Source organism: Akebia trifoliata, chromosome 4 (genome assembly GCF_017979445.1).
Source record: "Akebia trifoliata isolate Shusen 1 chromosome 4, ASM1797944v1, whole genome shotgun sequence".
NCBI classification, from domain to species: Eukaryota; Viridiplantae; Streptophyta; class Magnoliopsida; order Ranunculales; family Lardizabalaceae; genus Akebia; species Akebia trifoliata.
In genome coordinates this window covers 12,929,314-12,957,277 of record NC_141378.1, presented here as the reverse complement: position 1 = coordinate 12,957,277, position 27,964 = coordinate 12,929,314, and the positions used below count along the sequence as shown (strand labels likewise).

Below are 27,964 nucleotides of genomic sequence, written 5' to 3'. Positions count from 1 at the left end.
TAAATTATTCAAGTTTTTTATTTGACTCGATATATTTTTAGATTAAATCACTTTGTAAAGTTGTTAAAAGGATATTTCAATTATTTTTTTAAATAATTCTTCAAAATATCCTTAATAGCTAAATATTTATGAAGTCAGACTTAAATGGTCCATATTTTTTTTAGGGTCCAAGGGGTATATATTGTCATTATCCCTATTTTTTTTTTTTTTTTTTTTTTTCCGCCTTTGAAGTATGAACTATGAACGCCTGGTCTGGTCTTAACCTTGTATTTGGACGAGCAGGTTATTGGGCCCAAAATTGACACCCTTACATAAAGTTATCAGAAACCAGAGATGGCTTTTTTGTAGTTTTCAGGAAAGACAGGGCTTTTGTTGCAGAATGTAGAACACAGGACGATGCTTGTAAAGGAAGAAACTAGAACGTGGATCCTGTACTCCATATGCATGTTTTGTTTGTACATTTCATAGTTTAGTCATATTGTAAGCTTAAGGTTCCAATTAGTTATCATCATGCATGTACGTACTCCTATTCATAAAATCCCATCTAACGGCTATAAATCCTCATTGGTCAATAAACACGAAGAGTTGTGTTTCATCTTTCATGGCGACCAAAGGAGGTCTCTGTAGTTGAATAGCTAAGCAGCTGCTTGGAGTACTAAATCAGGGTTATTTTGGTAAATATGTACGATAATTTACGAGCCTTAAATGCCGAGGCTCGAACCTGTAGGTTCGTGGCATGGTATGAGAGAGAGAGAGAGAGCAGTGGCAGTGTTTCTGTATCTGAAAGACTGAAACCTGAAACCTGTTTGTTAACCGTGGGAACACAGAAGCGAAGATCGCGGACTTTATGGACGTAAAAAGGTTCCGATTCAAGACGGCTTTCTCCCTCTTTTTTCTGTTTGATCTCAATTCCAGATCTCTCTTTCTCTCTCGCTCTCTCTATGTATCTTAATTGTTTGTGAATTTGTGATTTTGGGGTTGGTTGTGGGAAGGGTTTTGGATTTAGGGTTAGAAAATGTGAAGTAGGAAGCTTTCATCAAAGCAAAACATGGCTGGCAATGGAGAAGGTGAAAGAAGTAGTAGTAGAAATGTGGGAGCTTCGATCAACGCTGATGCTACAGAGGCTAGATATCCGCTGCAAGATCGGGTAACTTCAATTAATTTACTTTCTGGAAAAAAAATATATGTATCACATAGTGCTAGTCACTCTCTTTCTTCTACAAGAAGCTTAAGACCTCTGATCACTTCGATTTTTGTCTTTTTTCTTTGTTTGCTTTTTGGAAATATATATAGATCTGCGTCATTGTGAGGAAAACTTTAGAGCAATGGGTTTATAGGAGAGAGGTGGTGGGGGTTTGATTTATAATTTACTACTCATTTGGGTTGGATCTCAATTCTCAAGTCCTAGAATTGGTCAAATAGTTTATGATTTGTGGGTAATTTTCTTTGGGCGTTTTTCATTATAATATTTAACTCTTTGATGTTTTCTTGCTTGATTGTAATTTCAATTTTTTTAATTTTTATGTCAGTGGAGATAAGGGTAGCAAAAGATTCTCATTTTAGAATGGTTTTGTTTGGAAATAGGCTGCAAAGGGTTGTGATTTGACAAATAGATTAGTTATGATTATTACCAAGAGTCAAGTTTTGTGTTGGTTCTGTTATCTGTTACTTAGGTTTAATCTCCTCATCAGGGTTGGATTGTAGGTCTTCTCTTGTTGTGTGTTTGATGCTTCTCATTGTTTTTGCCACAATTGAGATTTGTATCTAGTAAGATTGCTTCTTCTTCTCTGGACACTGATTTGGTGCCTACCAAGTATTCTCCAAGTTAGTTGGAAAACGGCAAGGAAGAGAGTTGTGGAGTAACTTCCAATTTTTCCTATTATCTCCTATGTTTGAAGGTTAACCATCATAATTGAGTTTTTTTCTTAGCTCCTTTTTATAGAAAATAAAAAAGCGATGCATGGCAAGTCTAGGGAGTATTCACTTGGGATAAGAAATACCTGCATTCGTCCGTGTGATGTAAGGGAGCTAATTGGCTAGGTCTGACATTTGACAATCCTTCACATCGGCCTTTCAGGTTTGACATATGTATACTTGTGCTCTGTCATAAATAAACCAATTCTCATATTGACACTGAAAGCTAAGATTATCCTTTAAAGTTAGTCCGGACGATTCCACACTCAGTAGCCGAGGTCGTACCTCAGCTTGGAAGAGATCTGATTTAGCTCACACCTAGGACCAAGATAGGTCATCTTGGCCAAGGTCTTCACAATTTGGTGTAGGTTAGGGTGTTTTTACCCGAGCTCTCCGATTTTGACCTAGAAAGATCTAGTTTGAAATTGGCTGAGGTCTCTACAAGTTGAATGCTAAAAGTCCTTGGCCAAATGATGTGACTGGAGTGAAAAGCTATGAGGTGACATTTTAAGTTACCTTAGCTAAGAGAGTGAATTAAGGTGAAGGGATGATAAGTAAAACCTTCACATGACCTCGACTAAGAAAGTGAGTTGAGGTGATGGGATAATAAGTGACCTACGCATAACCAGTCATCGAGGTAAAGGAGAATATGAAATATTCTAGGTACCTTGACTAAACATATAGACCGAGGTAAAGTAGTAAAGGATCTTTGTGCTGCTTAACCTTGGCTTGAAGAGTATGATGAAATTGGGTTTGAAGGTAATCTTACATGGTTCTCAAGAAGATATGTGGGCGGTAGATTGCATTGTAAAATCCCCCACCTCCTCCCCCTCCAACACAATTACCCCATCTTGGTACCTTGGTTGAATTTCCATTATGAAGTCTGAGGTTCCAATAAGTTGAATCGAAAGAGTTCTCAATTGTTGGAGGTTTTTAACTTCTCGATTTCTATGCAAAGTTGGCCCACCTATTGGTTTTCCTCAAGGTAGATTCCTTTTTCGAAATTGTGCAACCCTTGGGACTTGGCACATCAATTAATGAATTCCCAGGCCATTTAATGCCTTTTGGCTTTCTGAGGAAGCCCCCCTCCTCTATAAGAAGGGGGGACATCGCCTCATTTTTCTCTTGTAATCTTTTTAGTTGGTCATCTCGACCACCTTTTAATAAAAGTTCTTTGCTTATCAATTTTTTTTTTCGTAGAACAAGCTTTGTGAGAGTTTTTAAAAACGGGAGTGAAAAAGGTTTTTTGCTCTTCTAAGGTGATTTTGCTACCCTACCTCGACCAATTTCCCATTGGGTTTAATCTTCTCACAATTCCTTTTTTTTGTTGTTGTAATTTTTTACCCTAATCTATCTCTCTAGATTCTTCATTTACAAACAAGTTAGGCAGCATATCTGCTGTCCTATTAGTCTCCCTACATACATGGACAAAAGAAAGGAGCAAAAAACATGTAGACAATTCCCTTATGTGGATGATAATTCCTTTCTATTGCCAAGGCACCTGAAATAGACCATTGATGTAATTTATCACCATTCTGGAATCTGAGGCCACTTTGATTTTGGAGCAGCCTTGCCTTAAGGTCATGAGCAAGTCTTCCTTGATTGGCTGGCACTCATGGTGGAGAACAGACTAAGGTCTCACACAAGCAGCAATAATAGCAACCATTGACCCATTCTCATCACCGATTATAGTGCCAAATCCCCCTCCTCTAGCGGCTCCCATTTGCATGGGTTCCTCTATTAAGGAATGCCATGTTGTAATCAGAATCTTCCACTTGGAAGCCTTTGGTTCAAAAAATTTAGGCATATATCATTAACAATATACCCGAGTGTAAGTTCCACTTGTTGTTATGTCTTCTCATAAACCATTCTACATCGTTCACACCATAAGTGATGTACGAATGCACAAAAGGTAGCTTTCTTTATGCCATTAATCAGAGACTGCTCCCGTTGAATCTCTTAACAGATCCATTAAATCTCCTCTGCCCAAGTCCCACCTGTTCTTGAGATGAGGCTTGTTAAAGAAATTGTTGTACCAAACATATAGATCATTATCTGTGTTTGCCAACATTGGTTTTGAATTAGTGACCAAAGGACATACCATCTATTAAGTTTATTGTAATTCCCAACTAGCTAAAAACTGATTTGGCTGCTTTTTAATCTGGGAATTGTAGCAAACTAACCACATATGGTACTGATACTTACCTTTCTTATCTAAATCTGGAAAATTCAATGATATTAAACATCCTTGAATAGGGGAACAACTAGCCAAAGCTTAGATGAGATTTCTTAAGCTTTTGTGTGCCATTTCGGGAAATATTCTTATACCTACCGGCATTGGTAATATCTGTGAGGTTTTGATGGGACAATTATTAGGTGGTCGTCAAGTTATTTGTCTGGTTGGATCTGGGTTTAGTGAAAGCAAATGATTTGGATATAGTTTTAGCTAATAGGATTCGAGTCGGAATCGGATCCAGATAAAAAATTCGGGTTGTATATGAATATACTCAGATCCAGCCGAACCCGACCCATTTTAAACCCTATTTGGCTGCCCTCGAGCTTCCATAGTTCCTAAGGTTGGAGCAGAGTTTCATTTTATAGCTGCAGACTTATAGGTTTGTTCTTGGAACAGGTAGTATGGCAATAAAAGGTGATAAAAATATGGTTTGAGCTTATGATGTGTAAAATTCTGTAATATTTGTAAAAAAATGTCTAAAATTCTGTGATTGCCATGTATTATTTTGTATGGAATTAACACAATTTCATGAACATTTATTAATCTATGCAGTGGAGGAGATGGGGTGGCTGTTGGGGTGGGTTATCCTGCCTTGGATCACAAAAAGGTGGGAAACGTATTGTACCTTCATCTCGTGTTCCAGAGGGGAACACCTCTGCAAACCGGGCAAATGGATCACAACCAATTGGACTAACAAACCAAACACCAACAATAAACCCATCACTTCTAGCCCCACCATCTTCACCAGTATCCTTAACTAACTCTTCACTCCCTTCTACTGCTCAATCACCCACTTGTTTCTTATCAATGTCTGTCAATTCTCCAGTGGGGGGTCCTTCGTCCACTATGTACGTTACAGGCCCATATGCCCATGAAACCCAACTTGTTTCTCCTCCTGTTTTTTCAACATATACAACAGAGCCATCTACTGCTCCAATTACCCCTCCACCCGAAGTGAATCACCACCCTACTACTCCATCTTCTCCAGATGTGCCTTTCGCTCAGTTTCTTTCATCAAGTCATGTTGTTGCTGCCAATGGCCTTCAAGCAACCTATTCACTTTATCCTGGAAGTCCTGCTAGCAGTCTCATTTCTCCTATTTCGGGGACTTCTGGTGATGGGTTATCTTCATCTTTTCCCAAACGGGAATTCCCCTCACAATGGGGTGGTGTTCCACTTTCTTCCCAAGACTCCCAATCTCCACGGAGTCCTTCATCTAATAGGTTATTTGGTCTCGATGCATCCATGTCAAAAAATTTCATGTTGTCCCAAGATTCAAGTTTCTTCTACCCCGCTACTTCTGCCCAATTCTATCTAGATCAAGCTAATGTTCTCTCGAGTAATGGAAATGGACATCAAAACAGGCACAACAGAAATTGTAAGCCAGACGTTGAGGAAATTGAAGCCTATAGGGCATCCTTTGGGTTCAGTGCAGATGAAATCATCACAACACCTCAATACGTCGAGATCGCTGATGATGTGCTGGATGACTCATTTTCCATGGCCCCTTTTACCTCAAATAAACCAACCGTGGAAGAAAGTATTGGAGGAGAAAGCACTCAGACAACACAAACAAACATGGTTGATCAACAAGTCATCCTAAAATTTGGGTCAGGTCTGGTTGCTGAAGAGACAGGTGGGAACAAGGAGTTGTGTAGTGGTGTTTGCCGGGGTAAACCTCCCAACTCTAGTGAAGGTAAAATTATTTTTTGTTACATCTTAAATGCTTTTCAGTGTTTCATATTCTTCATTATAAAAAATGGTTCTTGTTATTTCCTGTTTTCTTTACCTCGTATCATTAATTATGCTAGCAATCTGGAGATTTATGTGTCCCAAGATATAAAGATCTCCATCTAACTGGAGATTTGTCATTATTGTTCTGTAATACACTTAGAAGGGGGCATGTGCAAAAGCACATATATCATTAGGGCCTACTTGTAATTTAAAATATTAATTAAAAGGTTTTCAAAGGTTATAGCGTAAAAAGGATAATTTTGTAATTTTGAAAACCTTTCAACTTGATTACAGGTATGTGGGATTGCAATTTTCTTGCTTTTTGACCAAAATAACCCATTATAATAAGTTTAAATGTAAAAGTGGGGGCATTTGTGGAATCCAAATTTTGGAGTCGAAGCACTTCTACTCCGCCTCCTCTCATCATAATAATAAAGATGTAGGGAAGTTTGTAATGTTTGTGCATATCAATCTGATTGTTTGAGTTGTTCTCATTGAACAGCTTTTCTGGGGATTTGAGTTTATTTGTTATAGAATCATAGAAGGTGATGAAATGCAAAGCTTTTTGTTTTCTGGACTCCTACACGCAATAATATTTTGTTTGTATTGACTCTCAGATCATATATCACAGAAGGTATGTGGGAATGATCTAACTATGACAGATGATGAAAGGAACATATTTTCGAAGATGGGAAACTCTAAAGTCAGCAAGAGATGTGGTCTGGGTTTATCAAGCTCTGACGCTGAAATAGATTATAGAAGAGGGTTCAGAAGTTTGAGAGAAGGAAAAGTGGATTTCTCTTGGCAGGCGTGACTGCGCCTTCACAGTTATAGGAAGTTGTTTTGCCCGTCCCTACTAATTTGCAGGTTAGTTTCTTTAATTGTCTTCATTTACGAGATCTATTTTGAGGGGGTTGTTGTATCTGATGGTTGAAATCGTCTTACTTCATCAACTCGTTCTTATGTTCAATTCCTGTTGCTCTATTCTGTTAATATGTTAAGAATGCTCTGCTTGTGTAATTTCTTATAAATTTAAGTTGGGTCTCAAAGCGACTTAGACAATGGAAACTTCCACAATGCCACTGTCACATACATGTTCCCTCCCCGGCATTGTAGTAACAAGCAGAGATGAGTCCAACTGTCCAAGTTGACTCGGTGAGTCTTCTTGCTATTTTTCCGGGGTGCTGCACTACTCATCGGGAGTATTTGTACCCACTTTCTTCTATACACCCCCACGTCCCACACGATAATGTGTTTTAAGTGAGCACAAATGGTGGGGGCAAATAGCCTGAAATAAAGTTTGGGATGGCTTGATTCGGAGTTTGGTGAGTAGCACCAGCCTGAAACCAGTTTTTAAAACCATGCTTCCAAGAGTGCATTCTGTTAAACCCCAAGGGTTAGTTTGGTGGTAAAACCAGCCATAGCGGTTTGCTCTCTCTAGTCTTGTGGGGTCTCCTGATTTACCTTATTGCTGGTTGAGAAACATTGGTGAGATTGGGTGGTGCACCTCTAGGTTAGAGTACCATCTCAAAAGGGATGTGGGATATCTTGCATTGCAATAAAATAAAATAAAAATGCATTTATTGTAGTTCGAGGTTGCAACAAAATTGATTATATATGGTTTGGTTTGGGTTGCAACAAAATTTTCTTCGGCGTTGGATGTGATTTCGATTTCTTCAGAGATGTGATTGTAATTAAGAACTACCATAAAACACAGAAAATTCGGTGTTTTGTGGCAAGAGGATTGCTGTCGCACGCTCCTCATGTTGGTGACTCAAGTTTAGATAAATATGGAATGACTAATTGCACACCATGAAAGAATCAATTACACCCTCATCAATTAAAAATCTCGCATGCACTCCATTGTATGATTTTACTCTCAAAGAAGAAAAAATAAAGAAGAAATTACACAACTTGGGTCGTCTTCAAAGAGAGAACATCCTCCATCATCATCTAGTTGAGAGAGAGAGAGAGAGAGAGGTGCGTCTATTAAGAATTTTAAAATACCTAAAACAGTAAATTTTTTTATTTTTTTTTCAAGACTTAAGTGCAAAAGGCGATTTGTATTTACAAGTAATTACTCCCTATCCATATCTAATGTATTAACGCTGGTTACATGTGAATATTTGAGATACCTCACCTTGACCACTTGATCCGGGTCTTATCTTTAAACTAATGAAAAGAGGCCTCAATATCCGCATCATCATGAAATGACATTTTTATTATATATATATATATATATATATGAACAGCGTTCCTAACACTCATATTGGGACTCACATTGCGACACACCATTTTGTCTTATATGGGCAAAAATATTTGGAATGGGCTGATTTTTTGTGAGGATGATCTCTATGGTGAGGAGATCATCCTTGCCAAAAATCAGCTCATTATGAAACTTCTAGACCGTCCAATTTTTGTTAAAAAATTATAGACCGTCCAATTTTTGTAAATCAATTTTGATGGGGTTAGAAGTTTTGGAATTGGATGATTTTTTGCCAGGATGATCCCCTCATCACAGAGATCATCCTCACAAAAAAATCAGCTCATTCCAAACATTTTTGCCCATATAAGACAAAACGGTGTGTCGCAATGTGAGTCTCAATATGAGTCTTAGGAACGTGACCCTATATATATAGGGTCCCGTTCGCCACCCTTAGTTTTACCACACACTTTAACAAACGCGTTTTGTCTTACATGGGTTAGAAGTTTCGGAATGAGCTGATTTTTGGTGAGGATGATCTCTATGGTGAGGAGATCATCCTCACCAAAAATCAGCTCATTCCAAAACTTCTAACCCCATCAAAAATGATTTATAAAAAATGGACGGTCCACGATTTTTCAACGTGTAAACATGGGGCTAAACATTTCGGAATGGGCTGATTTTTGGGGAGGATGATCTTCTAATCATAGAGATCATCCTCACCAAAAATCAGCTCATTCCAAAACTTCTAACCCATGTAGGACAAAAAACGTTTGTTAAAGTGTGTGGTAAAACTTAGGGTGCTGAACATTTCCCATATATATATATAGGGTAGCGTTCAATGGTTAACTTTTTGGCAAACTTCGTGACAAAACATGAGTTAGAAGTTTTGGAATGGGCTGATTTTTGGTGAGGATGATCTCTACGGTGAGGAGATGATCCTCACAAAAAATCAGCCCATTCCAAAACTTCTAACCCATGTTTACAAGTTGAAAAATCATGGACCGTCCATTTTTTGTAAACTATTTTTGATGGGGTTAGAAGTTTTGAAATGGGCTGATTTTTGGTGATGATGATCTCCTCACCGTAGAGATCGTCCTCACCAAAAATCAGCCTATTCTAAAAGTTCTAACTCATGTTTTGAAAAATGTTTTGCCAAAAAATTAGCCATTGAATGGGACCCATATACATATATGGGTCCCGTTCCCTGACTAACGTTTTGCCCAACTGTTTACCAAACTTATATCAACTGTTCGATCTATCGCGATCTTACGGACGTGTTTTAATTCTGCCATTTTATAAATTTATACAAATATTATAGCACAATCCCTCATAATATATTAATATTATTGTGACGTCCCTCTTCTCTTTAAAGCAAACCGAACATAATAGAGAGTACTGTCTCTCTTCAAAGGGAACTCTACGAACTCTCTATGGCTCTCTCTCTTCTCACTCACTCACTCACTCACTCACTCTCTCTCTCTCTCACTCTCACTCTCACTCTCGCTGCTTCTCTCACTCACTCTTGCTGCCTCTCTCGCTTAAACCTGATCGCTGCCTCAGACAGAGAGTTCTATCGAACCCTCCTAACTCTTCTTCTTTCAATTGATTGAAAAAATAAAAATAAAAATCATCCTAATTCAAGAGTTCGAAGATACTGATTTGGGGGAGGGGAAACAAGGATTTTAACTCATTTTTTGTTAGGCCATTGGAAAAGACGGGGTGGTCAAGTGGCATGTCACCAGTTTGAAAACATAAAGAGAATCATACACCAAAACAAACTTCACAAAATTATTACTACTACCGGGTGACATTTTCTATTAAGACCCAAAATATTTTCAAGATCCTGGGATTGATGATCATCATACAGGGACTAATCTTAACTTGCTTGGGGGCATAATTATAAAAACTAAAAAGAAAATTTATAAAATAACTTGGGGAAAGTTTTGGAAAGACCCATATGGCATATCTGGTTGTTTTAATTCTTGATACTGGAGGAATAGCAGCTGGCAACTTAGCTAGCTCGAATTTTTTTTTTTTTTTTTCTATTATTTGTTTCTTTTGATACAGGCGGCCGGAAACAGAAACAAGAGACACCCTAAAACACAAACTACAGAAATTCGTAAACTAGATGAATTAGGCCCCCACCTCATGAATTTTATTTATTTATTTATTTTTTGATGAATAAATAATAAAACAAAATAAATAACTGAATTGGAAACAAGAGAATCCTAAATAACGGGAAAACATGAATAACAAAATCCCTTGATGACACAAAAAAACAATCAAAAGCACAAAATTTTGAAAACCCAATAGAAAAATAATCATCAAAATGAATCCAAAGAGCACCAAAGTTTTCAACAAGATTTCAGACCCAAAAAGTAGAAAAATTAGGAGAGGGTTTGAAGAGTGATGATGAACTGAAATTCTTGCAATTTGTTGATTAGCCTCAGCACTAAGCTACGTCTTTGGGGTACCAAAGGACAATTTAGACCATTAGTTGTTTACAACTCCATATTGATGGGGATTTATAAATAAAAACATAAAAAAGAAAGTAATTTATTCAGGAAAAATAGAGTGCAATGAGAAGAGGGTGAGGTGCAAATCGCATCCACAAAACCATTTCATCCCTGCATCTTCTTAAATTCTTCTATTTTGAAACTTCAACCTTTATTGGAATGGATCAATATCCTTATTTAGGAGATTACATAATTTTTAATAATTAAGGTGTTATAATAAAAAAGCTGGTGTGGCAATATAAGCAATAAAATAAAATAAAAACATTGATCACCTTGTTTATACCCATGAATATAGCTGAAAAATGATACCAAAACTTGTTAAATCCATTTACTGGTAACTAAAGCAAAATGATTATGTTCTCCTCAATCAACGAAATCCACATGAAAATAAGATTTTAAACAAAACTAGTATCATCATCATCATGAAGGTCTCTCATTTTACTAGAAATAAAAAGAAACAAAAAACATGAAGCAAACCTATAAACCTATAATCAGGGCCCAGCAAACTGATGGCAAAAGAGAGAAACTATAGCAACAAAAAACCGGGATACGTAGGAGAAGCAAAGCATACTTCACTTGAGTGGAATGAACCTGGATGAGTGAGTAGCACCGATACCGGGCCTTCCGTGCTTCACAGGCTTATAGGAGATAGAGAACTCTGCCAAGTAGTGCCCAATCATCTCTGGCTGCAAAACCAACACAATTGTTTCATTAGGCACACCAACTGTCATGGGCAAGGAAAATGCTCAAGTGACATTGAAATTGTCATCGTTTCACACATTGCTGACATGGATGTGAGAAGCATATATGATTCTGTGCACACCAATGTGTGAAACAATGTCACCCCAGCATGCCTCCATGGGCAATTCTATCTTTGCTTGGTGCCTAATCCTCTCTCTCTCTCTCTCTACGATTGCAAGGATTTTGTTTTCTAAGGAATATGAATTCCTTAAGAAAATGAATTCCATATTTTGATTGAACCTAGGAAAATATAAAAAAGAGAGTTGGTTTTTAGTTTTGGAGTGGAGGTAATTGTGAAAGAATGTAACGTTAGGAAGAGACCTAACAAAAGAAAAGACATTCTAAGGAAATCAAGACTCAAAAAACTGTTTCAGCAAACCACAAATTGGAAAAAAAATTCGAAATTGGTTTAAATAAAGATATTATTAAAAATTGAACATGCTTAAAAAAAACCAATAAAACAAGAATAATTATAAAAATAAATCAGAAAGAAGTAATCATTTATAGATCAAAGCTTGTGCTTTGCAAGATGCCCTAAGGTTGATTACACCACTGCAACTCGAAGAATTTGGTGATAACAGCCTTCCCATGTGTTCACCTCAAAAGATTCAATGATCTGTCCCTTTGTACCAGCATGGTAACTAAGGAGCCTAGCATACTCAGGTCTTTGTACTCCAAAATATTAAGAGAAAAACTGGTTATCTAACAAAAAAAAAAAACATGCGGATGAGATCAATCACCAGTGGCGAGTAATCTCTGATACAACACCCCCATTAACCATTCAAACAACTTGATCTTCCCATTAAAACTGGATCTTGAGGTCTCAAACACAATTTTTTTTATTATTATTATTTTATTTTACCTTTTTTTTTTTTTTTTTTTTTTTTTTTTTGGGGGGGGGGGGGGGGGGGTGTGTTTATTTATTATAGGCTTGAACCACTCTCCCCTCTCAATTTGCTATAGACTAATTCGCTAGCCAACCCTTTAATTTAGAGGTTTTTTAAAATTATTTTCTTGGACTTCATAAAGTCAAAAGGAATGATGTCACGTATCAACAATCGTCATCAAATGTCTAAACTTCCTGTTATATACTTTTTCTGGCCCTTAATACAACTGTTTTGCCGGAATAGTAATTGTAGGGATCAGTTTTGTGGAGCCTCTTTCCTTTTGCCATCTATTGGGGGCTGTGGAAGAGAGGCATAGACATACTTTCTAAGGAAAAGAGATGCATCTAGAGGAGCTCACCTTCTATATTTTGGGTTTGTTATTTTTGCCTTCAAAGAATTCAAAGGTATCTTTCTTGGGGACTTTGTTGTAAGATAGGAGCACATTTGTAATTAGGAGGCAAACAAGAGGGTTGTTTTTTTTCCTTATTTTACCTTTCTTTTGGTAAGTTCTTGTATTTTGGGGCCATCTTGACCCTGCTTTTCTTATCAATAATAAATTTTAACTCATCAAAAAAACTGTAGGTATCAGTTTAGGCCATCAAAAAGGTGTCCCCCAAACCAAGTTTTTTTCTCTCCAACTTTATCCAAAGCACAAATTTTGATTCTATAATGGATTTTTGGATAATTTCCAAGATACTAACTCCAAGAGTAATCATTAAGATTCCAATGACTTATGACAAGTATTCTAGTAGGTTCATTCATCCAACAATCAATCATATAAGTTTGATTGGAAAAGTGGAATTTCCATCATTAATAAGAGAAATTTTGACCCCCGGACGGTTGTCTTGATCTGTTAGAGAAGAATATATGCAATATGGGGACTGTTTAATTTAGTATTTCTAAGTCTATCTGGGCAAAGGTGGCCAGTGTATGATGCCTAGGATAGATTTTACCCTCCAAAGAAAGAGAGGAAAAAGAAGAAAAAAAAAGCTTGTGAGAATGGATATATATATATATATATATATGAACATGATTATAGATTGACTTGAATGGAAACATGATTCGTTCCGTTGACCCCAAATTTTTAGGACAAGGTTTTGAAGATGATGATGGGTAAGAGGATATTGCCCTGCACCAAACAGCTAAGATAATACCTTAATTGACCAAACTCAGAACTATCAGGGATTATAAGTTAAAAAGACTAAGATATCCCCCAAATTGGATTCCATATGGTATCTGCATAGAAGCAATTGATGACAAGGAACGTCGAGCCATGGTTAGTAAGGTGGGGAATGTCAATCAACTTATCCATGGAATTGAACCCCCAACATCCCAGTAAGGTGAGAAGTGCTGATTTTGTAACTCAACCTGATAGAATAACTAAAAAACACACCAATGTGGCATGTGCAAAGAATCATAGATTTTTTGCCTTGGGATACACAACTGCACATGTTTATGGGGATGTGCAGTTGTGTATCCTGAGGCAAAAAAATCTACAATTCTTTGCACATGCCATGTTGGTGAGATTTGGAGTTATCCTGTCAGGTTGAGTTAGAAAATCATTACACGTAAGGTGAGTGCAAATGTCAATCACCCTGTCAAGTACATTTTATAACAGTTGTAGATTTTAAAATTATGATTAAGCGATGTTAAAGGCTCTACTGCGACGACGTGAACTAAAGTGGGTGAGCATTATAAAAGCAATTCTTTTACAAGCAAAACAAAACAATTTTTTTTTTGTGACTAAAATTAGAAACGAAACAAGACCCATATTTTAATGACTTTAAAATCTGTTTGTTGCACTTTTGTGCTACAAGTGATGGTTTTAATGCTTTGGTATATAATTAATATTTCGTATTACAGTTGTAGAAACAAGGTCAGTAAAAGGAGATTTTGATTATAATTCTAAATTCTAGAAACAATTTACCCAATGAGATTCTGGAAATTATTTTCTATAATATTATTTTGACAATCCAAAATCAGAAACTAATTAATTGTCTGAACCAAAAAAAAGAAAAAAGGGGTTCTAGAGTGCCAAAATATAAAATAATAAACTCAGAAAATGCTGTAACTTATAAAACCAAAAACAAATTATAATTTATTATTAATGAAGAAATATTACCTTGATTTCAACCTGGTTAAAGGTTTTGCCATTATAAACACCAATGATGCTTCCAATCATCTCTGGAACGATGATCATGTTACGGAGATGAGTCCTAACTGGTTCTGGCTTCTCTCCTGCAGGTGCCTCTCGCTTCTGCGCACCGCACAAAATTTATAACAGAAAAAAAATCAACAACAAATCACAAAATTAGCAGAAATTTTTTTTTAATAAAAATTAAAATTAAGAAGAGATGGAATAGAATTGAGAGGAGGAAGGACTAATAAGTAAGTAGAGGAGTACGTACGGCCTTGCGGAGCTTCTTGATGAGAGCCATGGGTTTCCTCTTGAGACCTCGCTGAAACCTTCTGCGAGCCCTCGCATGGAAGAGCTTCACCAACTCATCTGTTCCCATGTCCAGCAGCTGATCCAGATCCACCCCTCTGAACGAAAACTTCCTGAATGTCCTCCTCTTCGGCTGACCTCCCACTTCTACCTCCTGATCCGCCATGATCACTCTCTCTCTCTCTCTCTCTCTCCCCTTTTGATTTCCGAAAGAGAGAAGAAGAAAAAAAGAGAGATTTCTGGTTCAAGGGTTTTCAGGAATCAGGAACCAGATGCATGGTTTTAAACTCGGTATTTCGTCTCGTCTCGCTCCCCCAATCCAAGATATCGAGTTAACTCGCCCGCGTCATATAAACTCGGACAAGATGAAGAATTAAAGATACACCCTTTAACTAGGTTTAAAAAATGTTTATGATTAATTACAAAAGCACTCCCACGAATTAATAAGGGCAACCCACACCAGCTGAATTGTTTTATCATGAGAATGATCTGATTTTTGGTGAGAATGATCTCGGAGATCATCCTCACAAAAAGCCAACCCATTTCAAAACTTCTAGTCCCATCAAAACAAGTTCAAAAACTATAACTTGTCCTTTTTTTTTTTTTTTTTTAATTAATTTTGATGGGATTAAAAGTTTTGGAATGAATTGATTTTTGGTGAATATGATATCCTCGTCATAAAAATCATTCTCATAAAAAATCAATTATGAAACTTTTATCTCATACAAGACAAAACAATTCAGCTACGATGTGGGTTGTCCTTATTAATTTCGTGGGGTGTTTTTATATGCCAATAATTATAATTTTTTTAATTAAATGAGATGGACAAGGTCATATTTTTATTTAGATAATAAATAAAAAATCAATTGACCCCACAAGTGACAACAGTATTCATTTCCAAAATATAATGTCTTAGTAATCTTGAAACAATATGAATAAATGACTTGGGCCTATCATCTCTCTCAGAAAAGCTTTGAAACTAAAGTTAAATAGGGATGATTTTGCCTAATAGTTGTCCTTGTATGTTTTAGTGGATATTTGAGATACCTGATTTTTTCAACTGATGAGATGCCCTTGATCAACCTTAGATTTCTTTAAAACTTGATATAAACAACCAAAATTCCAACAACTTTTTGCAAAAAAACCCCTTTTAGAAATATGATTTTTAAACTTGGTATCTCGTCTCGTCTCGTTCAGCTCTGATACCGAGTCGTCTCGGACGAGTTTTTCGATATGTTTGAGATGTCTCGTGAGACAAATCAAAAAATTGCACGTAAGTCATAAAACTCGGTCAAAAAAATGACTTTGTGAGTTGGTCTCGTTCAACTCTCATACCGAGTTAATTCAACTGATACGTCACGGTCTCGGACGAGTTTAAAAACCATGTTTAGACACTCAAAAATTGCGCACTCTTTCAATACTATGCACAACAACTATCTATATCTTGAAGAAACAACAGCTTCAGAGAAGTCCCAAAGTAGGGACTAATTCTGAAAGCTATTGAGCCATTCCCAGTCCTCTTAGAACCTTCCTATACCATCTTAGATACCTCCAAAAGCCCTAGAAACTTTTCTGGACTTGTCTTAGACTTTTTCAAATCTATCTTGAAAATCCCAAAACGAGTACTTAAACTTCTCAAACTTTCCCAAAAGTCCCCTAAAATTTTCATTCCCAAAACTCTTTCAAAAATATTTTTGAAAACCCTAACCCTTCCCAGAAATAATTTTTGAAATTCTAATAATTTTCTAAAACCTTTCCCAGAAACTCCAAAATCAACCAAGATCCCCTGGATCTAGGCTCAATGTATATGCCAAGCTGATAAGTCAATGGCTCCCACTATTTGTGGGTTGAGCAAAACCAGTCTTGTCATGATCAATTCCAAAATTGATCATGACAAGGGACCCTAACCACCCTTTGATTGAAAGTACATGCCAGATCGTTGTTCAAAATTAGTCTTACCCATAGAAAGGGGTTGGTCAGTCTTGAACATGGTTTTAAAAATCATCCAAAACCGAGACGTATCACCCGAGTTAATTAGGTATTGGAGCTGAACAAGAACAACTCACAAAGTCACTTATTTTTATTGAGATTTAGGACTCACATTCAATTTTTTTATTTTTTGAATGAGACGTCTTAAACGTATCGGAAAACTCGTCCGAGACGAGACACAAAACCGAGTTTTAAAACCAAAGTTGAACATCGGTTCAAGATAAGTCTAAAGTGAGTTGGCACACCAACGCACTCATCTTATGTGTGCAAAGTATATCCACGAAATGGTTTGATCAATATTCAAAATCAATCGTGTATTTTGATCGAATTTGAAGATCAGTCATGGCCACACCAATATAGGGGCTCTCTCTACCCTTGTCCCATAATTCACTTCCCAGCCTTCTAATCTCTCACAAGCTCCATTGAAACTCTCACTTACCCCCAGATTCTTAGTCTGCGTTCTCTGCCAAAATTCTCAAAACTTTTCGATTTTTCATCTTAATCCTTTTTAAGATCTTTCGCAGCTCCCAAACCTTGCTCTGAAGACTTATTGAAATTCTCTAAGCTATCGAGATGTTGTCAAACTTAAAGGTTTAAAATTTATTCAATCAAAAATCATTTTATTCTTTATTTTAAAATTTTGGAAAACCTCGACTTCGCAACTCCGATGGATTAGACTGGAGCACATCCCCTAATAGTGAGCTGCTTGGCTGAATGAATCCCTTGTTCAATAGCTTATGTAATTGTATATTTAATTCTTACAATTTTGTTGGCATCATTCTATAAGGGGCCTTTGATATTGATGTTACCTGTGGTACATACCGATAAAAAAAATATACTCCTTGATGTAATGGAAGTCCTGGTATTTCTTAAGGGAGCACAATCTTGAACTCCTTCACAACATGTGTTTTGTAAATCATCCATTCTTTCTGCAACTGATTGAAAAGTGCAATCTCTTCTCACATTTCTCAAAGGGGCATAACTTTTGATTTCTTAGAAGAAAGAGAGAGAGAGAAACATCGCTTGTGATGGAGCTCAAGCTTTCAAGTCCAGTCTCTTTTTTTTTCTTGTTCTTGATCCTCTTCTTCTCTATTTTTTTTCTCTAATGTAGATATTGCGTTTTCAATTGATGACATGCCCTTGACCACAGTCTCCTTTGAAAGACTGGGGATTAAGGGAAAAAGCCCTCTATATTGAGGTAATAATTAAAAAGCCCTTGTATTTTCAAATTGATGGCATGTCCCTTGACCTGGGTATCCTCTGAAAGACTCATTTTGAATGTTTTAAATGTATCATACATATGTTTTGAGTATAGTCTTGGGGTTTGAGAAATCTGAAACATAAAAACAAAATGATATTTTAAACCATGGTAATGACAACACTTTTTGACTTGTTACCAATCATTTTTTTTTACTAGGATTAGGAAAGCGAGGGTTCAAAGGTCAACGCGAAGGTGGGCTCAACGGGTTTTGAACCTACGACATGGGATCAACACTCCAAACGCCTTACCAACTTAGCTAAGTTGGCACCTTCTTCACCAATCAGTATTATACCTAGTGAAATATGAAAACTTAAAAAAAAAAAAAAAAAAAAAAAAGAAAAGAGAATACGAGACATTCAGAAATATGAAAAAAAAAAAGAGAGAGAACATTAATATGAAATACGAAAAACTCCAAATCTTGATAGCGAAAACAAAAGCAGAAAAGCCGGAGGTAAGTGAATCTTTGGTGTAGAGAGTTTAGAAGTATAGGCGTTTCCATAAAACAAGATCCCTCTAAAAAAAAATTTCTTTTGGTCAGGGTTGAGGGTGGAGTGGGGTGTTGGCACCAAGTCCCCACCAGATTCATTGAAGAAGATAATTACATTTTAGAATATTCCACTTCACTAGGTCTTTCAGGAGGAACCTATCAAAGATCACTGAGGAAATATACAGGAGTATAGAATACACCAGGAAATCAGAGGGTTTATTAGTTAGTGGAACTTAAAATGAAATGTAAGGGAATCGAAGTTTCCGATAGCATGCTATAAAGAGGAATCCATTTCTGATTATTGGAACAATACATGATTAGTCATTTTCCATGCATTAACTGAAAAATTGGCCATTTATTGGAAAAGAATCATAACATGGATAGTCTCAATTATACCTTCTTTGCCATCTCAAGTACAGAAAATCAGGAATAGGACACTGGTCTATAGCCCTCGTCCTTCATTTGTTTGGTTAACCTTCGTACCTCAGCATGTATGTCTCCAATCTGTGGATGCATCTCATCTCCAACAACAAACACATTAACCTGGCCCTTGATCTCTATCCAACTACACCCGGGATCCTTATTAACCCCCTGAAGTCTCATCATCCTTCGTACCCGCTCCACATCTTCCCACCTGCCTATGGCAGCATATATACTGGACAACAACACATAAGCCGATGATTCCTGTGAGCCCAATTCCATTAATCTCTCTCCTGCATACGCTCCAAGATCAAAATTGCGGTAATTCCTACAAGCACCCAATATAATACGCCACAAAGACATTCCATGATCAATGGGAACCAATTCAATAAACTCTTTCGCTTCATTGAGCTTTCCGGCACGACTTAGGATATCAACCATGCAAGCATAGTGCTCTACTTTGGGTTCTATGCCATACTCATTGACCATCAACTTGAAGTAGGCCCGACCTCTCTCCACTAAACCCATGTGACTACAAGCAGAGAGGAGGTTGATAAATGTGACAGAATCCGGTTTTGTGCCATCCAACCGCATTTCCTCAAAGATTTCTAAAGCTTCATTGCCATGTCCATTTTGAGATAAACCAGATATCATTGAGTTCCAAGAGACAACATCCCTCTCAGGCATCCTTCTAAACACAAAGCTTCCATCATCGAGGTTTCCACACTTGGCATACATAGTTGACAAGGCGCTTCCAATGGGTACTTCCAAACTGAATCCATACTTGATTGCACGGGCATGGATTTGCTTTCCTTGCTCCAAAGCTGCAATGCTTGAACAAGCTTTAAGTACACTAGCCATGGTTAGTTCATTAGGCAAGATACCTTGCATCTCCATTCTACCATACAAGCTTAACGCCTCTTCGTTCTCTCCATTTTGTACATATCCTCCTATCATCGATGTCCATAGCACAATATCGGCTTCTTGCAATTGATCGAATCCCTTTCTAGCATCGGTGATGCTACCACATTTCGCATACATGTCAACAAGCGCAGTTCTAATAAAGATTTGGGACTCGAATCCCAACTTCAATAAATAATCATGAATTTGCTTTCCTTCTCCAATAGCACCCGCATCGCTACAAGCATTGAGCACCCCAACGAGGGTGAATTCACTGGGTTTAAACCCGGAAAACTGCATCTCCAAAAACAACCTTAACGCCTTATAAGAATCCCCACTTTGGGCATACCCAGTGATCATCGCAGACCACGTAATTGAGTTCTTTGCACTCGACGATTCAAATGTTCTAAGTGAATCATCTAAGCTTCCACATTTCGAATACATAGTGACAAGAGAATTCTCAACAGAGACAAACGACAACAACCCGTTTTTAAACGCAAGACAATGGATCTGCTTACCATTTTCAACAAACTCGGGAAAAACCAAAGCACTAAGAACGCTAGTAAAAATAAACTCGTTCTCATCTTCATCTTCCCTACGCATCAATTTAAAGAGCTCCAATGCCTCCATGGATTGCCTATTGATAGCATACCCAGAAATCATTGAAGCCCAAGAAACAGAATTTCTTTGAGGCATTTTGTCAAACACTTGACGAGCATCAGAAACAAGACCTGATTTACAGTACATGTTGAGGAGAGAGCTACCGACAAAGACATCGGACGAATTAGAAGTCTTAATGGCGAGGGAATGAGCTTGCTTGCCTACAGATGGGTCGGCGAGATTCGAAGAGGCGGTGAAAATGCCGACGAAAGTGAAGGAGTTGGGGAAGGTGTTGTGGGCTCTCATTTGGTGGAAGAGTTGAATGATGAGAGGTGAAGAAGAGGGACCCTGTTGGGAGTAGCCATTGATAATGCAGTTCCATGAGACAACGTCTTTGTTCTCTAACTCTTCGAATTGGAGTTTAGCTTCGAACAAGAGGCCACACTTGGCGTACAAGTTAATGAGGTTGTTTGTGAGAATGAGTTGTGATTGCAGACCTGTTTTGATGATCTGAGCGTGCAAAGCTCTTCCGTTTTGAAGGTTTTTCTGTTTGGTGGTTTGATGTAAGAGTGAAGTGAAGAAGGAATGAGACAGGGAACTCATTCATCATCATCTCTACCTTACCGATTTTAATCAAATTTATATCATGGTTTTAAAACTCGACCGAGACGTATCGCCCGAGTTAACTCGGTATCGTTGCTGGACAAGACAAACACACAAACCCATTTGAGACAGTGTATCGCGAGATAAACAAGACGTCTCGGATGATATTTTGCAAAATCTCATCCAAGTTAAACGAGACAACAAGTTTTCAAACTTGAAACCTTATGCTCTTACCCTTAAATCGATTTTTCTTCATCTTCTTTTTTTTGACTTTATTTTTTTAATAAGAATCATATCTGAATTTTAAAATGGTTAAAAACCATTGTCTCACTTCCGAATGAGATGAGACAGATCATCTGAGTTAACTCGATATCTTGACTGACCGAGATAAGATGTGAAATCGAATTTAAATACCATGATTTATATAAGCACCTCACTATTAAATTGGTGATATTAGGTTTACCCCCTTGTAGAAGGCAAGATTAAGTTTACCCCATTAGTCAACGTTGCATTTTTTAGATGATTTAATGGTGAATTTTCTTTTTTTTTTTTTTTATTTTTTGGTAATTTTGACATACTCCTCTCACATACAGAACTGTAGATCATTTCCTAGGGATACACAAAACTATACATATTTTCTCTCAAATTTCTCGTCGGTTGTATTACGAAAGACAATATAAAACAGGCCTCTAATTTGGTCACGTTCATCTAACTAAAGGACTCCTCCCGGCTAACCAAAGCTGGTTTTTCAAACTAGCCATTGGAGCCCTCAGCTAGCTGAAGAGCACTTCGTCCGTTATTTTCAACAACAAAAAATTGTTTTAAATACCATCCTTACTCCTTGGGGTCTATTGCTTGAGCCATTGGAGCTCGTGAGCCTACACTTGCACACACTACCCTCACTTGTTTTCTCAATCTTCCATTGGAATCCCTTCGTTCAAACAGTCGAGCAATTGTATTTGGTGGGGTTGTGATTATTTTAGGATTTGGATTTCAATTGCCTATTAGACTTCTTTATCACATGTGCTTGCATGAGCCAAGATGTATGTCTGAATTGTTTATTTGATTAGATGTTGGTCTCAGATACATCAATTTGCCATTTCAATCCAATCATCAAGAATAGTAGTCTTTGCAATTACAGATCCTGCTTTTATGGGTGGAAGAGAAGAGTATTCTCTACATGATTAAAAGCTGCTCTCAATAAATTACATTCAGGGCTCATGGATAGCTTCACCAACAACTGGAAATCAATAAGCCAAAGAAAGCTGACTGAACCTAATAACTCCATTCAAGATGGCTCATTCACAGTGTAGGAGTTCAGCTGAAATTCCAACAATTCGAAGAGGCGGACATTAATTTCCCTTGTATAAGCAGGGGAATAATGATCTGTATCCACAAGACACTTTTCATGCTTCAATAAGTGACATAAGCCTTTCAATTGCGAAATGATGATTGGTTCTCAAAGGGCAGTTCGATGGGTGTAGCATTGGCATAGAATTCTTCCAAGTTGTAGAAAGCACGCTGTTGGGGAAGAAATATGTGGACAACCACATCACCTGGTACCAAGAAAGAAGTCCATGAGAATATTTTAATGTAAGGTCCATAATCAAACTACAATCATTTTTTTTCTTCCTGTAACTTGAATCACCACCAACGAATCAAGAAAAAAGCTCCCAAACTGACACCTTTTGTAATTTTGAGAACTTGAGAACCATGGAAGTTGGAAGTTATTTGTGATTTAGAGTGGAAATATTCCAACAACCATGAAACAATATAAATATATGGGTCATGATTTTCTGACACCCCATCTGACATACGTTCACTGACATGGCAGCTGCTAGAACCACATATTTTTCCTTGGGATACTCAACTTCACATCCCCATAACTATGTGCAGTTGTGTATCCCAATGAAAAAGGTCCATGGTTCTAGCACATGCCACGTCAGGGGGTGTATGGGAGCGAATGTCAGAGGGGGCCATCAGAAAATCATTATTCTAAGTAAATTTAAGTAGAAAAACAAGGGAATTTACATTTCAAAAGAGCAAGTAAATTTGGGTGCATACTGTATATACAAGTTTGTTGTCGTGGATATTTCAAACTTTAATGCAAAGTGGCACAAAAACCACTTGCAATACTGTTAATCGTACTATCCTATGAAGAGAACTTACCGAAGTCTAATAAGGTCCATGAGTTGGGTTTAGTGTCCCCAGTTGGAAATTTCTTGTACTGTTCCTCTGCTAGATCTCTTATTTTGTACCTGCACATCAATAGTATAGTAGTGTTGATCCTGGCCCATTACAAAGACATAATTAAGAGAGCTTCTATTGCCAAACCAACTTTTGCTAACGCCACCCCAAGATGTGTGCTAATTCTTTAGTGACTTACATACGGATTGGATTGACGTAAGCAAAAATTGGTGTGGCAATAGAATCTCTCATAATTAAATGCTTAACTGAACATGGATTGATCATATATTGTGAAGTTGATGTGTATACCCAATAGCATCAATCTGAGGGCGAGAAAAAGCAGTGGCAATGATGAAAAACCGAGTCCAATACACCAATGGTTTAACAAAGAGGACGCGGATATCTGCGGCCTTCACCTCACTTGCAACCTTGGCCAGAGCCACGGCAACTACATGGATAGCAAGAAACAGTAAATTATATGTATTATTGTCCATAGAGCTTTTCAAATCAGCTGAAAATTTAGGTATTTTAAAAATCTCTTCTATCTCAACCAATCTTTGAACCTTTGACATTGAGGATGTGTTTACAATGATGATGATGGTGATGATCAATTCGAAAAGAAATGGATATACTCCAGTAAGATATTTTTGAATATCAACTTGAGACAAATAATTGGATATCGGAGATATCAAGTTATCCAAGGAAAGTCGATGAAATGGCAGGAAAACAAGAGAAAAAGAGTAGCACATTTAGTGTATTTCATGGCATCAGCAAGTATAATGCTTTTAAATGGGAATATTACAGGCTCTTTCTTTTAAGTGTTCACAGAAGAAAATAAGGATAATGAGCGACAGAAAGTAAGATGAAGCAAGCCGAAACATAAGGTTCTTGTTTTCAATTAAGAAACACTCACTACAAAAAAGTACATGAGATATGTTTTAATTTTGGTGAATTATTTCCACTTTTCCTAGTTTTCTGCTCTCTCTTTTTCTTGTTTCCCTTGGTCTTAGATCTCTGATATCCTCAATGCCCATTTTCTAGGGATCATAGCCAAGAACGTGTTGTTAAAGTAATAGTCTAAGAAGTTGTTCCCTTGGAAGTCCTTGATTGTTAGCATCAAATCATCACACACAAATGTCCCAAAAGGATTTTAAAAATGCCATTGAAAAACCATCTGGACCTAGGACTTTATCTCCATTCATTGCCACAATGGTCTTGTAAACCTCATCGATTATTGATCCTTTTATAAGCACTCAAGTCTTAAATTATCCAAAACAGGACAATTGGCACAAGATTCAGAGTATAGACTAATGTAATAATCTACCACCCCGTTCCTAATATTATCTTCCCCGTAAATCCTGAGCCTTGATTCCTATACATATGTTGTCAGAAAAAAAGGATAGGCCCCATTAGCGGGAATACAAATAGGAAGTATGGACTAACTCACATACTTACAAATATGACTTCCAGATCTATAGGTTTTAGTTTTGGAGTTTTGGTTTAACTTGGACGTCTGAATAATTAGAATCAGTATAAAATTTATATAAACGGTTCTGGTTCTCAACGGTTTCCATTTTGGTACTAAAATATGTGGACCTAAAACCAGATAGTCAGTTCCAATTCAGGTATAGATTAATCAGGTACCCATTGACACCCTCACTTCCTACTTAAATAATAAGTGCTCTCGATCTCTTGCTCATTTTAGAGTGGTTTGAGTCTGACATCAAATTTCTATTTTGTATTTCTTGGATTAAAACAATAGTTGATACAAGTTCAGCGAGTTATTTACATTATGGATTTTAATTTCATTACTTAGAATATCCAATACATTACTTTGTCTGATAAGGAGTGATGTCAAGATTCCAGATGCCCCAAAGCATTGGAACTGCCTTGTGATTGGGTGCCTGTCAACACCCAAACATAGGATACATCCAGAGCATTTTGATAGTTCTTCTTCTTTTAGGAACGTGTATGGTAGAAGAGAAACAAAATAGGATCTCACGATAAACTTTATGTCTAGTTTTGATAACTGAACTTACATGAGAGGCTTTCGGCATCATCATCAGCCTCATCACTAGGAGGCTTTTGATCATTTCTACTATAAACCACCTTCCCATATTTATCAAACAAATCGTCAAACATATCATCCGTGTCTTCATTCAAATTCTGCAAAAACCATTGTTTGAGTCACCTCATTGACAAGTATTCAAAGCTGAGAAGTTGACAGCAAATGGTAACTCATAAAAAAATTAACAAATGTAGGGGAACATATAAAAATGAAAAACCAGTAGGATATCATTGCTATCACTATTACAACATTTAAATGACTGACATCTTCTTATACTTTTTGAAGGGTTGGTTGGGAAGGAGGAAGGCCCAAAAAGACAATGTAGATATGCGGTAATAAGAAAAGATCCAAAGACAGATGACCCAATGTTACGAACCCAAAGAAATCTGAGCTTAACTTCCCCCACCACTAACAATTACGTATTTTTAGCCCTATCACTGGATAGTCGATTATCCGAATCCGTATTCAAATAATCAAACAGTTTTCAAAAAATTCTGAGATCAAAATCAAATTCAGATAAAATTTTATATTCTAATCCTTATCGGATATCAAGATATCTACTCTGATAAAATCCAATTACATATAATATATATTAGATCCAAATAGGATATTATCAGATATCTAGTAAGATAATCAACTCGAATTTGAACATTGATTAAGAGTATCCATCGAATTCCAGATTCGGATATTACAAACATTTTTTGGGATTTGGATACTCTTAATAGCCCTTGACAGCCCTAAGTATTTTTGTAGTAGTGATTGGGTACACATCATTTGGTATCACAGTCAAGTACCGAGAAGAGTGACTTGGGAAAAGGGCTGCCTGGGTTTGAAGGCCATGTACATTAGTGTCATAAAGTTAGGTTGAGTCCTCCCTTTGACAAAGTTTCCTACGGGCTTTGCTATAGCATTATTGTTTCCTTGTGCTTCTTGGTTGTGTGTGTGTGTGTGAGGGGGCATCCCACAGTCCTGTGACACAACAAACATAACGGCTCTAGAAAGAAGGGCAACAGTGTGAAAGTCGACACAAAGAGAAATGAACTTTTCCGCACCACCAACACCTAGATATTGATTGGGTCTACATCATCCATGACTTAAGCCATAGAATTGAAGAAGAAATAAGATTTAGAATTATATTGTTTGAGTGAGATTTCGAAGTATACCCAACTTTTTTACTCGCAATTGACACAAAACCCAATCCAAAAAAAAAAAAAAAAAAAATTAGTAATAAAATTTACTTACATTAATAGGTCGCTTCTGCGAATGTAAAAGAACCGAAAAGCGGGATCGGTGCGAAAGAAGGCGTGGGTCTATTCTGCTTTTGCTCTTCTTGTCATCATGGTCAAGTAGTAGGGTTTGGGGAGGACAGATTGTGGGGAGAACAGATGGGAGATGAGGGATTGAACAAGGGACTTTAAGAAGAGATTGAAGGCCAGCTAACGTGCGCATGACTGATACGATTCTTCTTTTCTTTTGTTTTTAGGAGTTAGGAGGACATGTGACTTAGAACTGAGGAATGAAGAAGAGGAGAGGAGATAACGTTTCACACTTCTGAATTCACCTAAAATGCTATTGGCACCCCCAAATTTTACTTATTCCACCTCATTTTTTTAAGTTATTTATCAAATCCCAATTAAAGATTAAAACACACTGTTCAAACAGTAGAGAGATTTGGCCAAGTTATTAATCAATATTACAAAATATTATATTAATCAATGTCAATGTCAGTAGTTATTTATAATTAGGATTGTGCTCATATAATTTCCTAAACCTTAAAATAAAAATAATAAGAGTTACTATTTGCATCACAACTTTTACTTATTCTCAACCGTTAACTTATTTTTATTTTTTTTAATGGGATTTTTCCCTAAATGTGTGCAACTTATGTCTACACGATTCATTTTAATTCTTAAACATGCTTTGCTAGTGAATTTATCATTTTTATAATCAATGAATTCGTTGATAAATTACTAGCTAGATCACTAATAAGGCAAAATTGTTAGTATTTTATCAACGAGATTATAAAAGTGACGAATTCACTATAAAAGCATGATTTGGGAATTAAAATGAACTGTGTACCAAAATTTCGTCATATGCAATACACGAAATGGAAATTCACCCTTTTTTAATTGGGGTGTAATAATTAAAAATTGAGATGCCAATAAAAGCTCTCTTTATGTATGAGGTACGTCTTTCTAAATGCGTCCTGAGTTTTGGGGCGGTATGACAACACCGTTAATAAAAGTCATTCTTTCTTAATGCCGTACCCCAAACTCGGATGGTTGATATTGAGTTTTAAAATGTTGATCTCGATGATTTATGTTGAAACGTCAATATCAACATTTGTAACAAGCTCAATCTAAAAAATTTGATCGTTGATCTTGATAATTGATGTTCAAATGTCGAGATGGACAATTTATAATCATTGCTCTCGACAAGCAAAGTTTGATTTCAATGATTTGAGGTATCAATCTCGATAATTTGAATCATTGATCTCAATAATTGAAAGGGGGTAATTTGGTGTGGCGTATTAAGAAAAAAAAAATACTAAATGGACCATCAAGTTACTACAAAAAAGAAAAAAAAAAATTAGGGGATGTAGAAAGAAGTTCCTCTTGCATGTTTTATTAAGTAATTTTCCCTTAATTTCTACAATAACACGTAAAATATTTGAGGTTCCAATGAACCGATGAACTCAGTCAAACTCAGATACCAACTTAAAATGACATAAATAGTTGTATCTTCAATCTTTAGACAAAAACCTTCAAT

At 36.8% G+C, this 27,964-nt stretch overlaps 4 protein-coding genes across 4 annotated transcripts; 1 reads left to right on the top strand and 3 right to left on the bottom strand.

Annotated features, from left to right (window-relative positions):
• The first annotated feature begins 597 nt into the window (after positions 1-597).
• LOC147403884 (uncharacterized protein At1g76660-like) lies at positions 598-6,927 on the top strand. Its single transcript, XM_086439658.1, has 3 exons — positions 598-1,147; positions 4,703-5,846; positions 6,502-6,927. The coding sequence occupies exons 1-3, from the start codon at positions 1,049-1,051 to the stop codon at positions 6,696-6,698; spliced, it is 1,440 nt and encodes a 479-aa protein (XP_086295784.1). The 5' UTR covers positions 598-1,048; the 3' UTR covers positions 6,699-6,927.
• A 3,971-nt stretch (positions 6,928-10,898) lies between these two features.
• LOC147403883 (small ribosomal subunit protein uS19-like) lies at positions 10,899-14,937 on the bottom strand. Its single transcript, XM_086439656.1, has 3 exons — positions 14,643-14,937; positions 14,357-14,491; positions 10,899-11,292 (listed from the first exon to the last, which is right to left on the bottom strand). Exons 1-3 carry the CDS (start codon positions 14,844-14,846, stop codon positions 11,179-11,181), a joined length of 453 nt encoding a protein of 150 aa, XP_086295782.1. The 5' UTR covers positions 14,847-14,937; the 3' UTR covers positions 10,899-11,178.
• Positions 14,938-18,445: 3,508 nt separating this feature from the next.
• Positions 18,446-20,971, bottom strand: LOC147403882 (Tetratricopeptide repeat (TPR)-like superfamily protein). The gene has a single exon (XM_086439654.1). It carries the CDS (start codon positions 20,938-20,940, stop codon positions 18,841-18,843), a length of 2,100 nt encoding a protein of 699 aa, XP_086295780.1. The 5' UTR covers positions 20,941-20,971; the 3' UTR covers positions 18,446-18,840.
• Positions 20,972-22,024: 1,053 nt separating this feature from the next.
• On the bottom strand, positions 22,025-26,692 carry LOC147403881 (Lojap-related protein). Its single transcript, XM_086439653.1, has 5 exons — positions 26,438-26,692; positions 25,167-25,293; positions 23,437-23,575; positions 23,110-23,198; positions 22,025-22,496 (listed from the first exon to the last, which is right to left on the bottom strand). The coding sequence occupies exons 1-5, from the start codon at positions 26,642-26,644 to the stop codon at positions 22,375-22,377; spliced, it is 684 nt and encodes a 227-aa protein (XP_086295779.1). The 5' UTR covers positions 26,645-26,692; the 3' UTR covers positions 22,025-22,374.
• Between the last annotated feature and the right edge of the window lie 1,272 nt (positions 26,693-27,964).